Source organism: Thalassophryne amazonica, chromosome 13, assembly GCF_902500255.1.
Source record: "Thalassophryne amazonica chromosome 13, fThaAma1.1, whole genome shotgun sequence".
Taxonomy (NCBI): Eukaryota; Metazoa; Chordata; class Actinopteri; order Batrachoidiformes; family Batrachoididae; genus Thalassophryne; species Thalassophryne amazonica.
The window spans coordinates 4,675,016-4,695,082 of record NC_047115.1 but is presented as its reverse complement, the minus strand read 5'-3'; the positions used below and the strand labels follow the sequence as shown (position 1 = coordinate 4,695,082).

The 20,067-nt window shown below is 44.2% G+C and overlaps 2 protein-coding genes across 3 annotated transcripts in view; both read left to right on the top strand.

The window, feature by feature from the left end:
• Positions 1 to 14,031, top strand: part of ncoa4 (nuclear receptor coactivator 4) — a 51,347-nt gene extending 37,316 nt beyond the window's left edge. The window contains exons 3-11 of one of the 2 annotated variants that reach the window (XM_034184777.1): positions 7,279 to 7,419; positions 9,496 to 9,587; positions 11,380 to 11,488; positions 11,579 to 11,671; positions 11,753 to 11,872; positions 11,984 to 12,637; positions 12,798 to 13,001; positions 13,074 to 13,166; positions 13,697 to 14,031. In XM_034184777.1, the coding sequence (XP_034040668.1) occupies positions 7,279 to 7,419; positions 9,496 to 9,587; positions 11,380 to 11,488; positions 11,579 to 11,671; positions 11,753 to 11,872; positions 11,984 to 12,637; positions 12,798 to 13,001; positions 13,074 to 13,166; positions 13,697 to 13,702 (1,512 nt within the window). In that variant the 3' untranslated portion in view covers positions 13,703 to 14,031. Of the gene's footprint in view, positions 1 to 7,278; positions 7,420 to 9,495; positions 9,588 to 11,379; positions 11,489 to 11,578; positions 11,672 to 11,749; positions 11,873 to 11,983; positions 12,638 to 12,797; positions 13,002 to 13,073; positions 13,167 to 13,696 lie in introns of both variants that reach the window. The other variant, XM_034184776.1, reaches the window with a different exon arrangement.
• A 4,544-nt stretch (positions 14,032 to 18,575) lies between these two features.
• The window catches only part of LOC117523225 (zinc finger protein 85), a 108,299-nt gene continuing 106,807 nt past the window's right edge, over positions 18,576 to 20,067 (top strand). The window contains exon 1 of the mRNA XM_034184681.1: positions 18,576 to 18,717. The gene's annotated coding sequence lies outside the window, so the exon portion shown is untranslated. The remainder of the gene's footprint in view (positions 18,718 to 20,067) is intronic.

Sequence of the window (20,067 nt, the reverse complement as noted above, 5' to 3'; positions counted from 1 at the left end):
TGGGGAGCCCCTCCCTGTATGTTTTCCACTTCAGCCTACTCGAGTCACGCCTGTTTTTAAGTGGCGTCTTCCAGCTGTTGATTGGCTGAGCACACCTGATAGTTACTTGACTGGGAATGGATCAGAGAGAGTTGGAAAGAATGCTGTCCTACATTTTCCAAATGCACCTCCATGCTTCCCGACTGTTGTTCAACTTTTCATTTGTGTACCATTCGACCTTATTTGGGCTATGTGTGATGAGGGTCTAAGGACAGTGGGCCGCCAGAGTCCAGCGCCCGGGGACCAACTCCAGATGTAGACACTAGGGATGGGTATTAAGATTGTATCTATCGATCCGATTCCTTATCGATACCTCCTGTGAATTTTCTATTAAAAGTAGGCTTTACAGGCTTTCTATGTCAACATTTTGTTGAGTTATAAAGTAAATAAATATGAAATTGGTCACTGGATCCTCGATTTCTGGACATAAATTGAAAATAAAAAAAAATGTAGTTTTTGTCAAAAGTATTTCCTTTCAGGCATAATAATGGCACAAATGACATAAGATTATGGCACAAATTTAGCTCCATACCTCTGAGCTGAGCTCACCAGGCTCTGCTACACATCAGGATCAATCAATCAATTTCAATCAATCAATTTTTTTATATAGCGCCAATTCACAACAAACAGTTGCCCCAAGGCGCTTTATATTGTAAGGCAAGGCCATACAATAATTATGTAAAACCCCAACGGTCAAAACGACCCCCTGTGAGCAAGCACTTGGCTACAGTGGGAAGGAAAAACTCCCTTTTAACAGGAAGAAACCTCCAGCAGAACCAGGCTCAGGGAGGGGCAGTCTTCTGCTGGGACTGGTTGGGGCTGAGGGAGAGAAGCAGGAAAAAGACATGCTGTGGAGGGGAGCAGAGATCAATCACTAATGATTAAATGCAGAGTGGTGCATACAGAGCAAAAAGAGAAAGAAACAGTGCATCATGGGAACCCCCCAGCAGTCTACGTCTATAGCAGCATAACTAAGGGATGGTTCAGGGTCACCTGATCCAGCCCTAACTATAAGCTTTAGCAAAAAGGAAAGTTTTAAGCCTAATCTTAAAAGTAGAGAGGGTGTCCGTCTCCCTGATCTGAATTGGGAGCTGGTTCCACAGGAGAAGAGCCTGAAAGCTGAAGGCTCTGCCTCCCATTCTACTCTTACAAACCCTAGGAACTACAAGTAAGCCTGCAGTCTGAGAGCGAAGCGCTCTATTGGGGTGATATGGTACTACGAGGTCCCTAAGATAAGATGGGACCTGATTATTCAAAACCTTATAAGTAAGAAGAAGAATTTTAAATTCTATTCTAGAATTAACAGGAAGCCAATGAAGAGAGGCCAATATGGGTGAGATATGCTCTCTCCTTCTAGTCCCCGTCAGTACTCTAGCTGCAGCATTTTGAATTAACTGAAGGCTTTTTAGGGAACTTTTAGGACAACCTGATAATAATGAATTACAATAGTCCAGCCTAGAGGAAATAAATGCATGAATTAGTTTTTCAGCATCACTCTGAGACAAGACCTTTCTGATTTTAGAGATATTGCGTAAATGCAAAAAAGCAGTCCTACATATTTGTTTAATATGCGCTTTGAATGACATATCCTGATCAAAAATGACTCCAAGATTTCTCACAGTATTACTAGAGGTCAGGGTAATGCCATCCACAGTAAGGATCTGGTTAGACACCATGTTTCTAAGATTTGTGGGGCCAAGTACAATAACTTCAGTTTTATGAGTTTAAAAGCAGGAAATTAGAGGTCATCCATGTCTTTGTCTGTAAGACAATCCTGCAGTTTAGCTAATTGGTGTGTGTCCTCTGGCTTCATGGATAGATAAAGCTGGGTATCATCTGCGTAACAATGAAAATTTAAGCAATACCGTCTAATAATACTGCCTAAGGGAAGCATGTATAAAGTGAATAAAATTGGTCCTAGCACAGAACCTTGTGGAACTCCATAATTAACTTTAGTCTGTGAAGAAGATTCCCCATTTACATGAACAAATTGTAATCTATTAGACAAATATGATTCAAACCACCGCAGCGCAGTGCCTTTAATACCTATGGCATGCTCTAATCTCTGTAATAAAATTTTATGGTCAACAGTATCAAAAGCAGCACTGAGGTCTAACAGAACAAGCACAGAGATGAGTCCACTGTCCGAGGCCATAAGAAGATCATTTGTAACCTTCACTAATGCTGTTTCTGTACTATGATGAATTCTGAAACTCTTCAAATAGACCATTCCTCTGCAGATGATCAGTTAGCTGTTTTACAACTACCCTTTCAAGAATTTTTGAGAGAAAAGGAAGGTTGGAGATTGGCCTATAATTAGCTAAGATAGCTGGGTCAAGTGATGGCTTTTTAAGTAATGGTTTAATTACTGCCACCTTAAAAGCCTGTGGTACATAGCCAACTAACAAAGATAGATTGATCATATTTAAGATCAAAGCATTAAATAATGGTAGGGCTTCCTTGAGCAGCCTGGTAGGAATGGGGTCTAATAAACATGTTGATGGTTTGGATGAAGTAACTAATGAAAATAACTCAGACAGAACAATCGGAGAGAAAGAGTCTAACCAAATACCGGCATCACTGAAAGCAGCCAAAGATAACGATACGTCTTTGGGATGGTTATGAGTAATTTTTTCTCTAATAGTTAAAATTTTGTTAGCAAAGAAAGTCATGAAGTCATTACTAGTTAAAGTTAATGGAATACTCAGCTCAATAGAGCTCTGACTCTTTGTCAGCCTGGCTACAGTGCTGAAAAGAAACCTGGGGTTGTTCTTATTTTCTTCAATTAGTGATGAGTGGAAAGATGTCCTAGCTTTACGGAGGGCTTTTTTATAGAGCAACAGACTCTTTTTCCAGGCTAAGTGAAGATCTTCTAAATTAGTGAGACGCCATTTCCTCTCCAACTTACGGGTTATCTGCTTTAAGCTACGAGTTTGTGAGTTATACCACGGAGTCAGGCACTTCTGATTTAAAGCTCTCTTTTTTAGAGGAGCTACAGCATCCAAAGTTGTCTTCAATGAGGATGTAAAACTATTGACGAGATACTCTATCTCACTTACAGAGTTTAGGTAGCTACTCTGCACTGTGTTGGTATATGGCATTAGAGAAGATAAAGAAGGAATCATATCCTTAATCCTAGTTACAGCGCTTTCTGAAAGACTTCTAGTGTAATGAAACTTATTCCCCACTGCTGGGTAGTCCATCAGAGTAAATGTAAATGTTATTAAGAAATGATCAGACAGAAGGGAGTTTTCAGGGAATACTGTTAAGTCTTCTATTTCCATACCATAAGTCAGAACAAGATCTAAGATATGATTAAAGTGGTGGGTGGACTCATTTACTTTTTGAGCAAAGCCAATAGAGTCTAATAATAGATTAAATGCAGTGTTGAGGCTGTCATTCTCAGCATCTGTGTGGATGTTAAAATCGCCCACTATAATTATCTTATCTGACCTAAGCACTAAGTCAGACAAAAGGTCTGAAAATTCACAGAGAAACTCACAGTAACGACCAGGTGGACGATAGATAATAACAAATAAAACTGGTTTTTGGGACTTCCAATTTGGATGGACAAGACTAAGAGTCAAGCTTTCAAATGAATTAAAGCTCTGTCTGGGTTTTTGATTAATTAATAAGCTGGAATGGAAGATTGCTGCTAATCCTCCGCCCCGGCCCGTGCTACGAGCATTCTGACAGTTAGTGTGACTCGGGGGTGTTGACTCATTTAAACTAACATTCATCCTGCTGTAACCAGGTTTCTGTAAGGCAGAATAAATCAATATGTTGATCAATTATTATATCATTTACCAACAGGGACTTAGAAGAGAGAGACCTAATGTTTAATAGACCACATTTAACTGTTTTAGTCTGTGGTGCAGTTGAAGGTGCTATATTATTTTTTCTTTTTGAATTTTTATGCTTAAATAGATTTTTGCTGGTTATTGGTAGTCTGGGAGCAGGCACCGTCTCTACGGGGATGGGGTAATGAGGGGATGGCAGGGGGAGAGAAGCTGCAGAGAGGTGTGTAAGACTACAACTCTGCTTCCTGGTCCCAACCCTGGATAGTCACGGTTTGGAGGATTTAAGAAAATTGGCCAGATTTCTAGAAATGAGAGCTGCTCCATCCAAAGTGGGATGGATGCCGTCTCTCCTAACAAGACCAGGTTTTCCCCAGAAGCTTTGCCAATTATCTATGAAGCCCACCTCATTTTTTGGACACCACTCAGACAGCCAGCAATTCAAGGAGAACATGCGGCTAAACATGTCACTCCCGGTCTGATTGGGGAGGGGCCCAGAGAAAACTACAGAGTCCGACATTGTTTTTGCAAAGTTACACACCGATTTAATGTTAATTTTAGTGACCTTCGATTGGCGTAACCGGGTGTCATTACTGCCGACGTGAATTACAATCTTACCAAATTTACGCTTAGCCTTAGCCAGCAGTTTCAAATTTCCTTCAATGTCGCCTGCTCTGGCCCCCGGAAGACAATTGACTATGGTTGCTGGTGTCGCTAACTTCACATTTCGCAAAACAGAGTCGCCAATAACCAGAGTTTGATCCTCGGCGGGTGTGTCGTCGAGTGGGGAAAAACGGTTAGAGATGTGAACAGGTTGGCGGTGTACACGGGGCTTCTGTTTAGGGCTACGCTTCCTCCTCACAGTCACCCAGTCAGCCTGCTTTCCCTGCTGCTCGGGATCTGCCAGGGGGTAACTAACGGCGTCTAAGCTACCTTGGTCCGCACCGACTACAGGGGCCTGGCTAGCTGTAGAATTTTCCACGGTGCGGAGCCGAGTCTCCAATTCGCCCAGCCTGGCCTCCAAAGCTACGAATAAGCTACACTTATTACAAGTACCGTTACTGCTAAAGGAGGCCGAGGAATAACTAAACATTTCACACCCAGAGCAGAAAAGTGCGGAAGAGACAGGAGAAGCCGCCATGCTAAATCGGCTAAGAGCTAGTAGCTACGCTAAGCTAGCGGATTCCTAAAAACACACAAAGTGTATAATGTGTAAATAATTTAGAGGTGATTCAGCAGAAGGAGTGCTTTAGTTAAGGCACGTAAAGATTACACTGGGAAACAAATCGTAATCTAGATAACTAGATCAATCTAACTGCGCAGATTAAACAGCTAACAGATACAGAAAAACACAGCTGTGCTCCGGAACAGGAAGTGATACAATACCGCAGTGAGAGCCAACCACCAGTAGAGGCAAGCAAGGTAAGCAAGGTAAGGTAAGCAAGGATGTAATTCATAAAACACAATGTCCCATTTTGGGGGAGAAAAATGTTTTGGTTTGTTGTCCGTGTTCCAGTGTTTGAAGTGTCATTTCATTTAAAACAGCAGTTTGCTTTGAAGTTATTAATTCTGACCGGACTCTATCTTTCTAATGTGACTTGGTGATTGACATTTTTAAATGGCTTTGAGAGGGGTTAGGAAGCAGACTTGCCGCTTCAGAAAAGCAGGGAAGCGGAGAACCAATGAAGCAGTGGGTCGGAGCACTGCTTCATTGCTTCAAGAACAGCCGCTGCAGAAACGGGTGGTTGCAGAGCCGCTGCAGGGTCTGTAATCAACGTAAAGACATGATAGTTTTTCCAACAAACACCCTCAAAAACAACGGCTGCTCTGAAGGATTGATAAGGGAATCGTTAAGCAAAAAGACTATTGATGTCGGTGGATCAAAAGAACCGGTTCTCGATACCCAAACGTAGTAGAGATGCTGCCTTGGTCAGGGGCAGAGAAAAGGAGCAGACCCTGAGCTTTACTTTGGAGATCAGTCAAAACTATTCCATTTATTAATCCTTCATTCATTTTAGATGAAAAGTTAATCAGATGAAGATTAATCAGTATCTTGTTTGTTTTTCTCTCTGCTTTATTTCATTTTCTTAGTTGTGGCATTATTATTATTGGATCAGCCTTGAGTTAGTTTTGCTTCTTAGAATGTTGCTTTCCCTGTTGGTAGCTAGCTGCATGCCTGTAGCTAAAGCTAATATGATTAGTAAATTACATGGTGCCAGTTGTCAGTGTGTTGGACAGGATGGGTCTGTTGTGCTTTCCTGTTTAATACCCGGGAATATCAACAGGGTCACAGTGTGGATGGAACCTGCTGGAACAAATTCCAAACTGTGTCCCAACTCTACATTGATAACCGCGCGTGCTACGGCAGCATGACTACGCTGTCTGAGATTCCGAAGGCTGACTCCAACCTTCTTCAGCCGTTAAGCTTCATATGTACAATTATCAGAATAGCTTTTATTCACCAAGTATCCACAAGAATACGAGGAATTTGACTTCGGTTTGAGCTGCACTCTCTCTGTACGGCATGTACAAATATACACTAAACACTGAATAATTCACAGTAAAAGAAAAAAGTGCAAATAAAATGCAGTGTGTGAAAGAGACAATAGAAATTGTACATGAATCAAGCTTTTCTTTCTACGTCACCTCCAAATCAAAGGTAAGCTGTACATTTTCCGCTTTTTCGACTGTGTTGTAAATTTACGGACTTTTCTGATCCATTTGTAATCTCAGCGTGTGCACTGTAAAAACAATTAAAATATGAGAGGAAGCAGTGAAAGCAGAAAGTGTCAAGTCACAGCCGTTTGTGTCTGATTTAACAGGTGCACGTCAGGCTGCGGGTCCGAGTCTGAACACGGTGTGGAAAAAAATAAACGGTCGGCCTTTTAATCACAGAAATGACTCCAGTCCCACTTTCCACAAATCGGCGAGTGTCAGAGCTGAACTTTAATTTGTACCTCTGTTACTGTGCACATCCAGACTGCTCGGGGTTTTTAATGGAAATAAGAACATCTGGTTTATATGATGATGGTTTAGGTGAATTTTACTGTACATGGGACTGAACAATAAATTTACCTCTCAGTTTTGACGATGAAGTCGCTTCCATCCCACACGGCTGACTTTATTTTCACAAATGCACAGCAACCCGGCATTTTCAGTGAATAAATAAATAAAATAGCTGATTTACATGCTCCAACACTTTGGTAACTGCACCAATCGTGCAGGTTGGTCAGCTGAATAGCGCCATCTGCTGGATAGACAGGGATGGTGTTTTTTTTTTTTCTTCCCCTCTCTCTTGCTGAAGTTTCTCATTTTGCCCCACAGATGGGCGTGCATATCTGCAAACTTCTGAAATAGTCCACTGGTTACTCAAGAATCCATGATGTGCAGATGCTTCTCATCTTTCACCCTGTCTCACCCAACCGTCTCACCTTTGTCTCAGGTGCGTTTGGAGCTGCAGAGCTGTGTGAGTCGCCAGCAGGAGGCACTGCGTAGCAGAGAATTGTGGCTGCTGGGTCAGACTGAGCTGCTGGAACAGCTGAAGGTTGAAACTCTGCAGCAGCAACTCTTCCAGCTGCACTGGGTAAGTTTTGAAGAGTACGTCCTGTCTCTTCTGTCTGAGTCTACAGGCTGGACTGGAACCGCATGCTGCCGTTCTGAATTCTGCACCCATCACACCATGTAACCACCTCGTACAGGCAGACCATCATTCCATCCTGACTTCCTGGAAGTAGCACTCGGTCTCCAGGTGGGGCGGAAGCATCTACTTGGGTTTTCTCCAGCTGCTGGGGTCCTCAAAGCTGAGACATCTGTGTCCTGGATCATGTCCAGAGAAACTCCCCACATGGACTTAATCTGGTGTCTGATGTTCCCTCACAGTGATCCTCCTCATCTGAGTCTCACTCAGTAACCGTTAATTGGACACAGTCATTCCAGCACCCAAAGATCCTCCACAGAGACCTGGAACCAAAGACATCCAGTCCTCACCTTGGGACACTGGTTAGAGTCCAGGTCTGACAACCAGACATTAAGTTTCTTGATTCCAAAGGTTTGCACTGAAGTCGAACTCGACGATCTGACCTCACCGGGGCTTTGAAACATGTTGTGAAGGGGCTGGAGGTAGATTGATTCCACTGGCGTTTGTAACTGCTTCGAGTTCCTGATTCTTTATTTTTCTGCGCTTTGTTTTATTGTGTGATGTGATTCTTTTTTTGAACTATGACCCGTCTTGACCGGAGCTCCCTCATAAAAGAGATCTTGTAAACTCAGTCGGACTCACCTGGTTAACTAAACTAAAATCAACACTCTGCAACAAAAGACTGATATCAGCATCAACAAACACATCTAGCTTTGACCTTATAACTCCGTAAGATCCTCACAGGTGTTTCTGGATCTCCAGAGTCATGAAGGTCACTGCTGAGATCAGTGAATATCTCTACAAGGTCAAGACTTTTACTACGAACAGATACACTGACGGCCGAGTCCAGGAAGTCACAGAAAGCCTCGATCTTAATCTGCAGAATCTCATGAGTGAAATCCTATCGGAGTTTCCACTGATTCCACAAGCTCAACATCAGTAACACTTTCCTCACCAGGAAAAAAAAAACACCAAAGTTGTTCGGGTTTTTTGTCAATATTTATCATTTCCATTTTATATAATAAAACAACACACTCGTGCACAAAGGTATAAACAAATTACACATCAGCGCATATACACCAAAACGAAGTGGAATACTCACTCACGCATCTTCCTCCGCTTATCCAGGATCGGGTCGCGGGGGCAGCAGCTCCTGCAGTGGACCCCAGACTTCCCTTTCCCAGGCCACATCGTCCACCTCTGACTGGGGGATCTCGAGGTGTTCCCAGGCCAGTGTGGAGATACAATCTCTCCACCTAGTTCTGGCTCTTCCCCGGGGTCTCCTCCCAGGTAGACATGTCTGGAACACCTCCTGGGAACCATCACCTTATCATGGTGGAGAGGTTTGTGTTTGGAGCCTTTGTGCTCCTAGCAGTGTCTCCCATGGCAAATTGGTCTCAGGTGAGGGGCCAGACTGAGAATGGTTCACAAGACACCATGACAGAACGAAGCAGAGGAAACATGACCCGGCCCAGAGGAAGCCCGGGGCCCCCATCTGGAGCTAGACCTGGATAGAGGGCCCGCCAGCGAGCGCCTGGTGGCTGAGCTTGCCACGGAACCCAGTCGGACACAGACCAAAAAGACAACGTGGACCTTCCATCTCCACCCTGTGGGCTCACTACCTGCAGGGGGAACCACTGGTATTGGGTGCACTGTCCCATGGGTGGCTGTGAAAGTCGAGGGCCTTGGCAGACCAGCTTGCTCTGGGGGTGTGGAACTATAATACAGTCACTTAATATTAATTTTTAAGCTTCAGTGCTGTAAGGCATCAGGCTGAGTTGTTTTATTTATTTTTATTATTACACAAACCAACCCAGTGGTCAGAGCCAGAGCACATCCTCAGCGCCCATGTTCACCTGGCCTGTTCCCAGTTCCTGTCTCTGTGTGCTGAGCTCACAGTACCTGTGAGGTCCTCTTGACAGGACGAGGATCACGTGGGTCTATGATCAGACTTGTTCTGACGCATTAGAGGGATGTGGAGTCTTGGTGTCGATTTGAACGTTTGCTGTTTCTGTTTGACAGCTCAGAGGTCAGTTTGACGGGCTCAGCCAGCAGCTGCAGACCTCGTGCAACAGCACCGACCTGAACAACCAGCTGAGCGACATTGTGGAGCGGTAATATATACACACACACACACACACACACACTGACTGACTGCTGCTCCTCCTGCAGCAGGTGTCTGTTTTATGTCTTACTGTGATTCTGCGGGACATAACGTGTCAATGAGTCACCACACAGCTTGACTGCCTACAGTCACACTATAGATAAAAAGTGAGCAGATTGGATGGACTCTAGATGTTTATGGTTTGTTGGTATTGTCACTGCACACATGAGCATGTTGTTGTTATCCATTTGTCCTCATAAAAACAAACTGGTGGACATCAGCAGGAAGTGTTCCAGCAGCTCGGTTAGCATTACCTGGTGACGTTACCTGGAAGTGGACTTGTTGAGCTGCTGAAGAATGTGAAGGAGTCACATGGACCAGTGGAGAAACCAACATGAAGAGATTTGGAGATATTTTTTGGGGGGGATTTTGAAACCAACATGAAGAGATTTGGAGATATTTTTTGGGGGGGGATTTTGTAATCTAATGTGTCCAACACAAAACTGCATGTTGTCACTGTGGGTGTGGTCATGTTCAGCAGCAGGGCTGTGAAAACTCTGCAGGTCTGAGGAATTCTGCGGATTTCAGTGTGTGTGTGTGTGTGTGTGTGTGTGTGTGTGTGTGTGTGTGTGGGGGTGGGGTGGGGGGGTGGGGGTGGGGGGTTAGTGTTGTGTTCTGTAATTGCGATCATCACTTAGTTTTTAAAATGTCTATCGCAAAGTGTTTCCTTTTTTGTGACATTTTGCAAGTTTTATAAGCGGACACTGATCTGTGCGTTACAGATACAAATCTGTGTCCTCAGAGCCGCAGAAGAAAATGGCACTCAAAGTGTAGCTGTTGTGACAGTTGTAAAGCGGGACTGGCTGGTTGCTGCAGGGACGCTGTGTGGTTCCTGTAAGACGCTGAAGCTGAACGTAGCATGTGGACATCGCAAACTTTAAGAGCTCTAAAGTTTTTAAAAGATTTGTGCAGCACGTCTGTGTCACGGAGCGACGTTGCACAGAGAGAAGATGGTGAGAAAGACTGGGAAAAAAAAGTCCTATAAGGACAAGAATCCGTGGAATCGTTGCTGGCTTCATCAACAACCTGAAAGATAAAAGAAACAGGAAAAGTGAACTGTGCTCTCTCAGGAAACACGGTAAGAATTTTTCTCTCTGGAAAATAAACATTGTGCTTTAATTAATTAATCTATTCTTTCTTTCATTGGAAAAAAAAGACAGTGTTTTTTTTGAGTGGATTTACAGGAATTTACACAAGAATATGTGACTTTTATACTATCAGGTATGTTATTGATATTTTACCCTGATTTTTTTTTTTTTAATATTCTCCAAGCTTTAGCTGTGGTTTTTGAAATACTTTAACAGTCTTTTCAGTCTTCATGAATTTCATGTAGTTTAATTGTTCTGAGTTAATGTATAGTTTGGTTTACAGTTAAAAGAAAAATCATACCAGGTCCTACTTCCACGTCATATTCTGTTAATTCAACATGATCATTGACAATTTAAATGAAAGGTTGAATGTAGGATCATTTAAATATGCACTAATTTTGAGATTTTTTTTTTTTCTTCCAGGAGATGTTGAAAATGTATCATTAGATACAAAATTAATTTGGTTTCTGGGGCCCCGCAGGCCCTAAACCCCGGTTCAACCCCTTGCAAATTTTCCTCAGATTTCCAAATTTTCATTTCACAGCTGTGCAGCAGTGATCAGCGTGTTTCAGACACACGAGCCGTTTGTGTGGCGTAGGAGACAGTCAGACTTTGTTACTTTGTTGTGATGTAAAAAATGTGTTTGATGTCCAGGCTGGCCTGCGTGAGTCTGATCCCAGAGGAGACTCCTGAAATCAGCTTCCAGGCCGATTCCCGCGCTCTGAGGAAGGCCATCACCTCTTTTGGCAGTGTGAGTGCTCAGGTACGCCACACATTCTGACCAGAACACCACAGCTCTGTTGCCGTGTTTCCTGTGACCGCGGATCACGTTTCCTCTACTACCTGTTTGCAGTTTGTGGAGGGAGAGGCCTCTCAGAACTCCGCCTTAAACTCCTTCCACCACAGAGGTGTTGTGCAGAGCTGCTCCGTGGAAGGGGAGACACAGGTAACGTGGCCCAGCAGGCCGTCCAGGTGGGTTTAATTCAGACTGTGTAGTGTTCTGATGTCAGGTGGTTCTCTACAGAAGATGGAGGCAGGATCCCTGAGTGAGTGGCTCTTGGAAACGCACCCAGCAAGCAGCACTCCCATTGGCTACCATGTTAGTACCAACCCTCAGGATTGGCTGCTGCCACAAACAGAGAGCAAGGTAAATAACACTGAGGAAGAAAAGGTGGCGAAGAATACTTAAGAATTCTTTTATACTGCGACTCGGCGGAAACGCACTGCTTGTATTTGACTTCTGAACTTCTGTGTCCAGACTCCTGCTCCGGCTCTGGCCTCTATGGATTTCCTGAAGGCCTGGGGTCAGCTTAGAGACCTGGAGGCGTGGCTGCTTCACGACAAGACGCCCGTCAGCAGAGAGCGAGCCACCAGCAGCTGCAGCACCGCTACTTCCTGCATTTCCATAGAGAAGATAGATGAGTGCATGTTTGAAGAGGAGGACCTGAGTGAGTGGATCGTGACCTCGGCTCACGGAAGCACGGAGACCGTCTCTGACGCAGAGCAGTGGCGAGCCGTGCTGAAGCCATTCACAGAAAAGTGGTCACCCAGCGAGTGGCTGCTGACGCCGTCTCGTGCTGCTGCAGACTGCACCGCCTGCTGCCACACCCCCAAGGCTGTGGAGATTGAGAACTTGGACCAGCTCTTGTGCCGAAAGACCCCTCCCACTCCCAGCTCCACCTCTGCTACCTCCCCGGTGGTGACTCTGGAGGCGTGGCTTCAGCAGGCCGTTCCAGTGCAGCAGGCCTGCCGGGCCAACGAGCCGTGTTCCAGCTACAGTCAGTGCATCTGCGACGAAAACTGCGGGAAGGAGGCGCTGAGCCGCTGGCTGCTCCATCAGGATGGACGAGACAAGAACGGCGTGCCGGTCACCAAGACGGCTCCGCCCACACTGCAGCTCAGAGACCACAAGGTAAAGTCTCTGCTCCCTCTGGAGCCTTCAGCCAATCCGCTACCGGTCACACGGCACTGCGGTGAGGAACTGCTTGGCTGAACCAACGCAGTCACCTCCTCAGGTGGGTCAGGCTCCACCCCACCGACTGAAACATTCTTGTCCTCTCCTTGGTCTTCAGGTTCTGTCCATCCTGGATGCTTGGCTCCACCCTTTGTCCTCTGCCCCCTCCTCTGAGGAGAAGGCCTCCAGGGAGGACCACAGCTCCCGCTCCTCACTGCTGTTCCACTGCCCTCTGGATCCAGAGCTCTGGGTGGTTCCACAGAAGATGGCCGGGCCGTCAGCTGAGGAGGACAAGTGGCTGCTGAAGAAGAGCCTAGCTCAGGTAGCAGGCGGCTCCACAGACTACTCCATATGACAGGGTTCAGCTCTAAACTTTGTTGTTGGGTTTGTGCAGGAGCGGCTCGCGCTGCCCAACGTCTGCGACCTCTTCTCCTGCATGAAGGTGGGCGGGGACAAGGACCATTGGTTGCACAAGGCTTCCATACAGGTGAACTAAAGTCCATCAGGATCCCAGTCTGTGGTCCTTGTCTGTCAGGTGTGAAGCATTGCATTGTGGGAGCTGATGAGCTCTGTTATCCTACCAAGTGTTTCCAAAGAGGATAAAATACTGATGATCTGCAAACTGTTGATATGTGTTCATGAATGTCAACCAGAAGTTACAGCTGGCATGTGTACTTTTTCACACAGGGTTCAGGTTAACCAGAAACTCCTACAAATGCTCAAAAACCATCTCAAAACATCTTTAGCAGGCCTAATGTGGCTTTGTGGGCTTAGTGATTATTTAATTTTTGATTCCTTCTGGTTTGTTTGTCATCTTTGGAGTTTTTAATCTAAATACAGCCTTTAAACCGATTATCCGCCACTGATGTAAATCTGAACACTATAAGTCAGATAGTCACTGCAGCAGCAGCCTGCTTTGGTTCAGGTGTATTTTGCAGGAATATATGACGTCATAAAGCTCTGTACACAAAGGAAGGATGAAGCCTGACTGACGGATTTTGTTTGTTTGATTTTTAGATCTGATGATTGCCTGAGATGCTTCTGGATTTTTTGAATGCCAATCAATCAGTCTGATCGTTACTGGCTTCGCTGGCTGCCCATCTCTTCCCATCGACACCAGATTGTGGGCTCCACCTCCTCCTGCCATCTGACTCGAGTGTCGCACAAACAGAAACATCAGTCACGCGATCGGAAAATTTTCTTCACTTCATACAGACCATCTGTCTGAGGGAATGCACAGGGTTCTGGTGGGTGGGCAGGGCTAAGGAGGGAGTGGGCAGGGCTACGATGGAGAACAGCCAGGCGAGCTAAACTTGCATACAAATTAGCTTTTAATTAAATATTTTAATCAACTTTGGCTTTTGCTGAAATTTTAACTTGTTTTTCCTGCTTGCTAATCATTAACCTGTTCATCCAAATTTTACCTTTAACAAACAACTTCATTTTGATTGCTCTTGATTTGCATTTTAATTTTTGTCCCTTCTTTTTTTGTGTTCTGGAGTTTGTCAAATAAAATTAAAATGGCAACAGGAAAACAATTGTTACAAATGAATTTCTCTTCAGTATGTTCAGACTCCATCCAGCAGAGGGTGATGTGTTGTCACGACACTGTCATTTATTAGAAAATTCTAAGATTAACTTTTTTTTTTTTTTTTAAAGAAACTACATACAAACAACCAGGCACGGACAGATTAGCTACAAAAATGAGATTGATATGTGTAATCCAGTAACATAAGGTCAGTAGAAAGCTGAAAATTACTGGATGTGATCCTTTAACCATCCTCAAGAACATACTAAAATTCCCCATGTATCCTGCCGGAGCTTTTCCTGCTATGATGTCATGATGCCGTGTGTGTCATGAATGTCGAAAATAGTGTTTCACACACGTTCATCGTTTAATTATTTGCAGTGGTATATGGATCTTCATTGTTTGATAGACAAGGCTGCTTCAAAATGAAACAGACATTATTATATCAAGTAGACGCTGTGACCTCACTGGTTGTGAGCGACTATGTGGCTGCCAGAAGCCAGGTCTTTTCTGTACAGTTCTTTGATGAAATAGCTCCTCACCAAAACAACAGCTGGTAAAAAAAAAACAAAACAAAACACTTTAATGCTCTGTGTATACTATACAGTAAACTAAATGAGTAATATTTATAACGTATGAATAAGTACTGGAACATGATTACTAAACTATGGGTTATGCCCCCTATCAATCAATCAATCAATCAATTTTTTTATATAGCGCCAAATCACAACAAACAGTTGCCCCAAGGCGCTTTATATTGCAAGGCAAGGCCATACAATAATTATGTAAAACCCCAACGGTCAAAACGACCCCCTGTGAGCAAGCACTTGGCTACAGTGGGAAGGAAAAACTCCCTTTTAACAGGAAGAAACCTCCAGCAGAACCAGGCTCAGGGAGGGGCAGTCCTCTGCTGGGACTGGTTGGGGCTGAGGGAGAGAACCAGGAAAAAGACATGCTGTGGAGGGGAGCAGAGATCGATCACTAATGATTAAATGCAGAGTGGTGCATACAGAGCAAAAAGAGAAAGAAACAGTGCATCATGGGAACCCCCCAGCAGTCTACGTCTATAGCAGCATAACTAAGGGATGGTTCAGGGTCACCTGATCCAGCCCTAACTATAAGCTTTAGCAAAAAGGAAAGTTTTAAGCCTAATCTTAAAAGTAGAGAGGGTGTCTGTCTCCCTGATCTGAATTGGGAGCTGGTTCCACAGGAGAGGAGCCTGAAAGCTGAAGGCTCTGCCTCCCATTCTACTCTTACAAACCCTAGGAACTACAAGTAAGCCTGCAGTCTGAGAGCAAAGCGCTCTATTGGGGTGATATGGTACTACCAGGTCCCTAAGATAAGATGGGACCTGATTATTCAAAACCTTATAAGTAAGAAGAAGAATTTTAAATTCTATTCTAGAATTAACAGGAAGCCAATGAAGAGAGGCCAATATGGGTGAGATATGCTCTCTCCTTCTAGTCCCCGTCAGTACTCTAGCTGCAGCATTTTGAATTAACTGAAGGCTTTTTAGGGAACTTTTAGGACAACCTGATAATAATGAATTACAATAGTCCAGCCTAGAGGAAATAAATGCATGAATTAGTTTTTCAGCATCACTCTGAGACAAGACCTTTCTGATTTTAGAGATATTGCGTAAATGCAAAAAAGCAGTCCTACATATTTGTTTAATATGCGCTTTGAATGACATATCCTGATCAAAAATGACTCCAAGATTTCTCACAGTATTACTAGAGGTCAGGGTAATGCCATCCAGAGTAAGGATCTGGTTAGACACCATGTTTCTAAGATTTGTGGGGCCAAGTACAATAACTTCAGTTTTATCTGAGTTTAAAAGCAGGAAATTAGAGGTCATCCATGTCTTTATGTCTGTAAGACAATCCTGCAGTTTAGCTAATTGGTGTGTCCTCTGGCTTCATGGATAGATAAAGCTGGGTATCATCTGCGTAACAAAATTTAAACAATACTGTCTAATAATACTGCCTAAGGGAAGCATGTATAAAGTGAATAAAATTGGTCCTAGCACAGAACCTTGTGGAACTCCATAATTAACTTTAGTCTGTGAAGAAGATTCCCCATTTACATGAACAAATTGTAATCTATTAGACAAATATGATTCAAACCACCGCAGCGCAGTGCCTTTAATACCTATGGCATGCTCTAATCTCTGTAATAAAATTTTATGGTCATGCTAGCTTGGCGTGTGCGGCTGTCAAGATTGCTACGCGACAGGAGCTGGAGGCGGAGAAATGACTCCACAGCAAAACACTGTCGGCTGGAGCGTCTCCTTTCAGAATGTTCTGGTCTCCACTGAAGAGTTTCATGGGACCCGAACCCTGAACTGGGACACAGTCTGGCCAACTTCAACTGAATTCTCTGGAAACACAAGTCTGGTTGGAATTCACAGACTGGGTGTGTCTGCAGACCCAACAGCACTGCGTAATTCTCCAACTGTTGGAATATCAGGATCCAGTGGTGTAGTTTTGGATGTTGAAGCCATGATCCAGCAACTTGTCTGACTCTGTTCAAAGCCAAACATCAGTGAGCCGTTTTCACCACAGTTACCGGGAGCGGCGGGGGGGTACTTGTTGCTAATTGGTGCACTTATTTCCTGGTGCTAAAGGTTCCCTGTTCAAGGCTACCCCTGCCTGTTATCTATGTAATGTGGAGTTGCGTCAGGAAGGTCACCCAGTGTAAAGCTTGTGCCAAATCAACAGGCAGATCCACCTTGGACCTGCTGTAGTGACCCAGAGTCAAGCAAGGGAGAAGTCAAAGGGACTCACGTCTTACCAGATCCATGCGGTCCAATGCCATCCTTATAACCAGCCTGTCACAATCAAGTTTCACCTCTGGATGAGCTGTCAATCAGCAAGTGAGGCTGTGAGAGAAGGTCTTCAGCGAGACCTCACTCCCTGCAGTCAGATCATAGACTCAGACAACAGACGCAACAGTTGATGTTTGAGAATCATCATACCCACACAGATGGGGGTGATGTCACTGTAGGGAGTCAGTCTACCACAGCAACTGTTGGCGCGAACAGACCAAAAGTAGGTGTATCCACCCCCAGAGACCTGGACATGCGCAGGCCTTCACACTGCGCTGCACCAGTCACCCTGACTCGGTGAAAGGATGTTCCAGGTGCTCACCCATGTGAGCTGCCTCAGGTTGGACCTGGATGCCGCCGTGCAGTCGACAACCCCTCCTCACTGCACTGGCTGCCATCCTCCAAAGACCAGACTCTTGGTGCTGTACTTTTGTTTTTTTTTTTCTTCCCTTCTGGGAGTTCAAGCTCCAAACAGCTTCACAACCCTCTGATGGAAGGCGGCTGCAGAGTGAGCGAGAGTCAAGAGTCTTCCCTTTTTGACTTTTAGCTGTGGAAAGTGTTTTTGTGAGGACTGCTAGCTTAACTTGTTAGCTGACAACCATGAAGGTGGGCACTGATGAACAAAGCACACTGGCATGCCCAGCAGGGGGCAGACTAACGACTGTCCTCGAGTTTCTATGATCTGTCCACCAGGGGGCAGACATTTCTGATTAAAGCAGTTTCAGTCAATCTGGTGCAAACCGGTTTAGACAAATCCCTTCTTTTTGTGATGATGCTGTTTGTTTCTCACATGGACTCGACGACGATAAAATGTACTTTTTTTTTTTTTAAAGTAGCTCATGTTAAAATGACAAATTATTAGTCATCCTCCTTCCATACAAAATGTTTGTTTGTTTCTAAATAAATGTTTTCAGGCAAATCTTTAAATATTTAGCATTTTGTGAAATATTTAATTCATAATTACCGAGCACTTTTGGTGAATCAAAAGCTCCCCAAACATTTTATTATTGTTTTTGACTACAGATAGTTGTTTTTATTTGGCTGATGCGGTTTTGTTCAGGGTTAGCACACAGGTCCAGTACAGATCCGCGTTGGGATTTGGCACACCTTTTACACCGGGTGACCCTCCTGACAATGCTGAGCTTCAGGTACCAAACAAAATCTCCACCAATCAGAGCTCACTTGACTTCAGCCCACAGTCCGCCATGTTGCTCCACCCTTTTTCTCACATGATGATTTTAAATGAAAACATGACAAAGCACAGTTTTAGAACCTATAAAATTGGTGGGGCACATTGTTTACTGTCTCAGCTAAAAAAAAAAAAAAGGAAGTCATGATTTAATTATGACATTACAATGATGACCTCATATCCGCTTTTATAAGGTTTCAGGTTACAAACGTAACGTTTGGTTGGTTGATGTGTTGAGATAAAAAAAAAATCCGTGATCGGCAAAAGCACCGACAGGAAGTGACGTGTGTGGCGCCGAGAGAGTAGCAACATGGCGGATGGCGGCTTTACTTCGCGCAGCCAATGAGCTATTCAGAGGTCAGAGTTTCAGCCAATCAGAGGACGAGGACGCGTCCGGATTTTTGCGACTTCAGAGCCGCAGCAGGGTTTGTTGGACTGCAGACAAAACTGGAACGATCCATCTGCAGCCGAACTTGGAGTTATCGGACGGACCTGTAAGTCTTTGTTTCCCACCTTAATCTGAAAACGGTGCTCGGTCCGGTCCGAGCCCACGGTGCGCGCGCGGGCTTAGATCGATACCGTATTTTACTGTAAAGTGGTGTAGTGTCACAAAAGAATATTTTAGAGCATATTAATGTAAGTAAATGTTTGAAATAATAAAAAATGTAGAGTTCAGTTCCTGCTCCGCCCACATTTATAAGTGCAGTCAATCAGGAGACAGCAGGTGTCTGGAGGCGGAAAACAGGTTTCTATTGGTTCCCCATAGGTCAGGGTGCACAGCTCCTCCTACAGGTCACACAGAACCCCCCCCTTAGTCGGTGGACGCCTGTCCTCAGGCAGACCACTGGCCCATCCACACCTCTCCAGACTTAACAAGGTGACACGTGTCCTTGACCTTCTCCAGTCTCTGGGGTCCTCCACACTGAACCACCTGTGTCTTGGATCATGTCCAGTGAAACTCCCCACATGGACTAAATGTGGTGTCTGATGTTCCCTTCCAGTGTCAGTGATCCTCCTCATCTGAGTCTCACTAACATTTTATAGTTAGTAACATTTCATTTTATAAAAAGTCCTTTTCGGGCGGGAGTGGACTGTATGTGCTCGTTGCGCGTGCTCTGTGCAGCGGTTCACGCTTCTTGTGCCCAAAGGAGAGCAGGTGGTCTGAACACTGGTGCAAACAGACATGGCCCATCTTACTGACTTTGGATAAATTTTTTTTTTCTTTTTTTCTGTATGTCAACTGTGGATGCACAGCATGTTTTACATACGCATCTTTTGGGTTAGTGGTTAGTAGGGATAGGTATTGATAAGATTTTATCTATCAATGCCATTATCGATTCTGCTTGATGATCCAATTCCTTATTGATTCCCTTATCAATACCTCCTGTGAATTTTCTGTGTACTAAAAGTAGGCTTTACAGGTTTTCTATGTTAACATTTTATTGAGTCTTAAAGTAAATAAATATGAAATTGGTCACTGGATCCTTGATCTCTGGACATAAATAAAAATAAACATCTGTAGTTTTTGTCAAAAACATTTCCTTTCGGACATTATTGGCATGAATGTCTTTCCATATATCTGAGCTGAGCTCTTGCAGCTGGCTGTGTTGCACATCAGGATGTAATTCATAAAGAATGCAGGACATCTCATTTTGGGATTTAATCAATCATAAGATTTTTATGGAGGCAGCAGACGAGGAAATATTTTGCAGCGTTGCTCACTGACCGCGATTCACATTGTTCAGTCAGGTGAGAAATCAAACCCAAATAAACACACCCATACATATGTATGGGTGTGTGTTTATCGTAGTAACAGTAATGTCAGTAGTCAGTGACATGATTGT